The following is a 5,801-nucleotide window of genomic DNA, read 5'->3' as shown; positions in this document are numbered from 1 at the left end:
AACCCCAGAGGCAGGCAGAGCTTCTGCAGCTCCACTACCCTCATCCACAGGGATTCTTCCTGGCTTCCTGGGGAAGCAAACCCAGAGATGGACATTTGCACTGGTCTGAAAAGGGTCACAAATGTGCCTGTGACAAAACACAGGGTAACTGGATCCCTTCATGCCCATTTGCACGCTCTTAAGTCTTCCCCACTATATCTGCAAAATTATAGGCTTCTTGGTGTATTCTTCACCAGCACGTTCTCCAAAACTCAAAGCCAATGACATTTTACAGCTGACCCATAAACAGTTTTCCTATCAGTTTATCAATTCAAATATTGATTAAATCAAGAGGTACAGACTGTTGATAAAGCTGTTGACAATCTGTAAGAGTAATTTGCTACAAACAATGTGTTCTTGAATACCAGCAAATGTCCTTTCACCGTTACGCTTAGACCAACAGGTCATATTGGTTTAACTGTACATAGTCCAGCCTGTAGAAAATATAACCCTTACCAATGTCACATTTGTCACCAGTCTTCCCAGGTGGGCAAAGGCACTTCCCAGTCTCTGGATCACAAGGAGCATCTCCACAGTCACACCGACGCTGGCACCTCTCCCCAAACCAGCCCCTGTCACAGCCTGACAGCAAGAACACCTCTTTAGAGGAACATCTGAATAGCAAGATGTATGTTAGGCCAGAGTTTTTTCCAGGATGTCTCCATGGAAAGCTCATAAACTCTCCACTGAAGCTAGTGTAAATGTCAAGTTTAATGAAGAATCCAACATAGCAGAATAGGTATAACATTTATATGAACTCTCTTTACATTGGGTTCTTCTAATCTAACCTATCAAAGGTATCTGTAAATCTGTCCCAGAAATGCAACTGGCACTTATTTTCATTTTTAATTAGAACTCTCTAGAAGACCACTCCATAACACTCAACAGGTCCGACATGCACCTATTTAATAATCTTATTTGGAGTTTTAGAAGCAAATTTAAAATCAGTAAAAAAGAACTTACATTTAATAAATGACATGTGGAACTCATTGCTGCAAGACATCACAGAGACCAGGACTTTCACCGTATTAATTGGAACCAGATTAGTTAATTTATAAGGAAATGAGAACTCTCAGCTACATAACAGGTAAACAATCCCAAATCTAGTGTTTCAAGGTATTCATAAAGCTCAAGAAACTGATTTCAACAAATATTTGAGTAATGACACAGGGTTTTGGGGGTTTTATTTTGGGTTTTTGCTTGCTTGGTTTTTTTCTTTACATCAGAGGGGTACCAGTACCTTTCTCACAGAAGACACCTTGATAACCCAAAGGACAAACACACCGTCCTGTCACTGCATCGCAGCTCGCTCCATTTTTACAGGCACATGCATGAAGACAGTTTAGTCCATAAAATCCAAAGGGACACCCTGAAAAATGAAGTATCATATGAGGAAGGTTGATGAAGAAAAACATACCCCCCCCCCCCGCCCTTTAAAATCCTCTGTATTCTCAGATACATTCCCTGGAAGTCAACAAAAAATGGCATTGATCATTGATCATTGACTCTAGTAATGTCGTGTGCTTTTAAACTTGTACCACCCCAGCATCAGGGTTACTCAGGAAGCAGCTGGGTGATGTGGGACACCCCAGAAATTTTAACTGAACCAGCAAGGTGTTTATGTGACTACTCTGAAGCCCCACATCCCACTCCTGTTAGAAACCAGGGTACCAGGGCTGCCTCCACTTACTGTGCTCGCAGGAGTGGCCGTAGTAACCCTCGGGGCACAGGCAGCAGCCCGTGAATCTGTCACAAGTGCTGTTGTGCTGGCATGAGCAGTCCAAGCTGCAGCCAGACCCGTACTTCCCTGGGAGACATTCTGCTGGCAGGACACGGACAGAAAAACAGAAAAACAACAACAACAAAAATCAGCGACCTCACCCAGAAAAGCTCTGCTGTGATAGTTTGTATAGCTGAGAAATGATGCCCATAGAATAACTTGCAGAGCGGAGGAGAATGTTCCTTGTGAAGACACAGCATTTCTGCCTAGCTAAGGATGTATTCACACACTTTTGTGAGAAATCTTTTGTATTCTATAGCTGTTCAAACAGCAATTTCCTTGTAATTTTTACAGTCTACTTTTCAAAATTTGTCTTTTCATATCGTCAGTGTTGAACCCACACCATCTGTTGTAGAGCCACATAATAAATGGTATAAATGGTATCTTCTATTTTTTTTTTCCTATTTTGACAGCAATATTTTCTTTTAGGCACTTAGAAAGTGTGAAAGAAAACACGAAGCTTTTCCTCCTCTATGATATCATTAGAGTTCACACTGTTCCAATTCCTATTAAAACCCAAAGGATCTTTTTTTCACACATAGCAACAGACTTTCCATGTACAATGAGATATCTGCTTCTACAGAACTAAACACATCTCAAATTACTGAAAGCCAAGTCATCCAAAAGTGACTGTGCCAATATAATTAACCTAGGCATCATTTCTGCATAAGTTAACTTCTCACTGCTGTCATCATTTGAATCTGGGCAGACCAACTTAAATGAGTGTGGCTGTCCAAATAATCAGATTCATAACTCTGCAAATGTCAGACCAGATCTTCCAAGAACGTTATATCTAATCACTAGAAAAAGGCTGCCTGATTAGCTGTCTTTGATTTCTAGTCAAAACACGCTCACAAACCACACTGAAATCAAGACTCACATTTCCAATAACTCGGCTATCTCTGTCAAAAGATGAAAAGTGAAGCTCTTTCTAGTGATACATCACAGTTCACAGAATCACAGAATCACAGAATCACAGGATGTCAGGGATTGGAAGGGACCTCAAAAGATCATCCAGTCCAATCCTCCTGCCAGAGCAGGAACCTACATGAGATCACACAGGAAGGCATCCAGGCGGGTTTTGAATGTCTCCAGAGAAGGAGACTCCACACCCTCCCTGGGCAGCCTGTCCCAGGGCTCCGTCACCCTCACCATAAAGAAGTTCCTTCTGAAATTTAAGTGGAACCTCCTGTGTTCCAGCTCACACCCACTGCCCCTTGTCCTATCATTTGGCATCACTGAGAAGAGCCTGGCTCCATCTCATGACATTCACCCTTAACATATTTGTAAACATTAATGAGGTCACCCCTCAGTCTCCTCTTCTCCAAGCTAAAGAGCCCCAGCTCCCTCAGCCTTTCCTCATCAGGGAGATGCTCCACTCCCTTCATCATCTTGGTGGCTCTGTGCTGGACTCTCTCCAGCAGTTCCCTGTCCTTCTTCAACTGTGGGGCCCAGAACTGGACACAATATTCCAGATATGGCCTCACCAGGGCAGAGTAGAGGGGGAGGAGAACCTCTCTTGACCTACTACTAACCACACCCCTTCTAATACACCCCTTCTAATGCACAGTTCTTTATGTGCTGGATGCATGTCTACCCCCGTGCTTGACATCAGAGATGTTTTATCTAAGCACATCTAGAAGATAGACCCATGATCCACTGCTCCATGTGGTGACACCTCCATGACCCTACTGGCACTTTGCATCCCAAATGCAGCCTGTGGATGGTCACAGACATTTCAAGGAACAGATAAATAGAGATGGAACACAGGTGGCCCATGCTATGTGAAGTTAGCCAGTTACTGGTCAACTGCACGTTCTTAGTGCCTGCCCACAGTGGTATTCACATTGTGAGTAGCTCCATGTAGTTAGTATCTTGTCTTTTATCCCTGCTCCACCTCTGCATACACACATGTATGAAGCAGGTCTGTGAGTCTCCTCAGGTGCAAAGTGAAACAATTTCATTGAAGAATTCTGCTAAAAAGTGTCATTTCTATATGATGGTTTTATATAGGGACACTTCCCCGCAATGACCAGTTCTTCATCAAGATATGCATAGAGTTTAAGGCAAATATTCTACAGACATCAGGGACAGAGAGGTTGCAAATGGAAGCCCTGGAGATGTTGGGGAGATTGCATCCTGGCAGTGAGAATATAATGACAACATTGTCTTGGATGTGAACTCAGAACTAACTATTTATTTGACATCATAGCAGTAAACTCATGGTTTCCTGAACATTTAAGTCCATAGTTATACAAATATCTCTTCTCTGGAGACATAAACTGGAACAGAAATGCAGAATAACTTTTGGGAGATGGACAGAAACACATGGAAAAACTCTACTCTGGGCTGGCAGGAGGGTTTCTGGAATGAAAACTGATTTTACTCTGTTTAAATGTGCTTTGTCTTGTGTATGGGAGAGCTGTCATGGAGAAGTAAGGGCGAGATAGCAGGACAATCTCAATTGCTTTGGACAGATGTTGTCAGAACTGTGCTAGCAGGGATGTCAATACATGGGAAGTTCAGCTGCAGTCCAGTGTCAAAGGGAAGAGAATAACAAGAGAGAACATAACAAAAGAGGAGGGAGATGTGGGCTTCTCCTGACACCACAGAAGCACATGAAAGAAGATGCAAAACAAAGTTCCCATGAACAAAAGAACACAAAAGTTGGACAGGAGGAGAAATAAAGAATATGTGCAAAGGAATTTATGAGAGTTACAGAGCTGGAGTCACAAGGAAACTGTCCCAGAAGAAAGAGCTAAAGCTCTAACTAGGAGCAGTTCTGTGTGAGAGAAGCTACAAAGATAAATGCAACTGGGAGAGAGTCTACTTAAGGAAAAACTGTCCCCTTTGTGGGTCTGTAGACACCGTGAATCTCTGCTGGAATGTACACTATCATCAAAGCAGAAAATTACCTTTCTCACACGATCTTCCTGTCCAGCCAAGCCCGCAAGTGCAGTTGCCATTCACGTGGTCACAGATACCACCATTCTGACAGGTACATGTCAGGTGGCAGTTGGGGCCATATTGTCCCTGGGGACACACTACAGAGAATTAACAAAGTTTGAAAAAAAAAAAAAATTAGCATCCCCCAAAAATGATAAAGGTGACAGGGAATAAATACCAACACGTGCTCCCCCCAGAGTATCCCAAGTGCCCGGTGTCTCCCAAGGGCTGTAGGACACTGTACTCCATGCTTATGAGCAGTTTCATCCAAACACTCTCTGTCTCATCAGATTGCCTCATTTGGCTTCACTCCACATTTGCTCCTCTTGCTCTCCTCCCTTTGTCCCATCTCAACTCCTCCTCTTCAGCAAATCCTCCCCCTTCACTCATTCAGCTCAAGCAATTTGCTTCTAAATTTAGTCCCATCCATCAACAGCACCCTCCCACTCCTCACTTTGTGTGGTACAAACTACCCTTTCCCCCATGACTATGTTCTGTTTGGACCCCAGTTTCTGCAAGCAGTGACTTCAGCTTAATGGAGAAACCAGGGTGATGGTACCAATGTGGTGGAGCAAAGCAGTGAGCTGTGGGCAGGAGACAGAGGTAGGAGAAAGGTAGGGTGATGGAGTGGAGAGGGACAGGGGCTGAGTAGAGCAAACTGCAATGTTATCAAGCTAAGGCGTTGGGAAACACAGCCATAAACAATGTTTGGCGCAGAGTTTTATTTGCTGGTTGTTTTAAGTATGTGCCCAACTGACAAGATGACCTTGGGTCCCGCTTTGTTACCTTGCTGACAGCTGGGTCCCATTTGGCCGGGAGGACAGGTACACTTGCCAGTCCGTGGGTCACACTGACCTTTACCACATGCACAGAACAGGGTGCAGTCCTTCCCGTATCGGTTTGCAGGGCAAGCTGAAGGAAACACAACCTTTGTTAAACACCCTGGGTATCCAACACCAGTTTTCATTTTTAACACAGAATCATAGAATGGTTTGGGTTGGAAGGGACCTTAAAGCTTATCCAGTTCCAACCCCCC

The 5,801-nt window shown here is 43.8% G+C and overlaps 1 protein-coding gene across 1 annotated transcript in view; it reads right to left on the bottom strand.

The window, feature by feature from the left end:
- Positions 1-5,801, bottom strand: part of LOC104530768 (multiple epidermal growth factor-like domains protein 6) — a gene marked incomplete at its 5' end in the record, with an annotated part of 93,553 nt that overhangs the window by 3,567 nt on the left and 84,185 nt on the right. Inside the window, 5 exons of the mRNA XM_029086863.1 lie at positions 496-621; positions 1,280-1,408; positions 1,730-1,858; positions 4,735-4,863; positions 5,552-5,677. Coding sequence (XP_028942696.1) covers positions 496-621; positions 1,280-1,408; positions 1,730-1,858; positions 4,735-4,863; positions 5,552-5,677 — 639 coding nt within the window. The remainder of the gene's footprint in view (positions 1-495; positions 622-1,279; positions 1,409-1,729; positions 1,859-4,734; positions 4,864-5,551; positions 5,678-5,801) is intronic.

Source organism: Antrostomus carolinensis, unplaced genomic scaffold (genome assembly GCF_000700745.2).
Source record: "Antrostomus carolinensis isolate BGI_N321 unplaced genomic scaffold, ASM70074v2 scaffold19889, whole genome shotgun sequence".
Taxonomy (NCBI): domain Eukaryota; kingdom Metazoa; phylum Chordata; class Aves; order Caprimulgiformes; family Caprimulgidae; genus Antrostomus; species Antrostomus carolinensis.
Note: the sequence above shows the minus strand (reverse complement) of the source record. Positions and strands in the feature narration are given on the sequence as shown.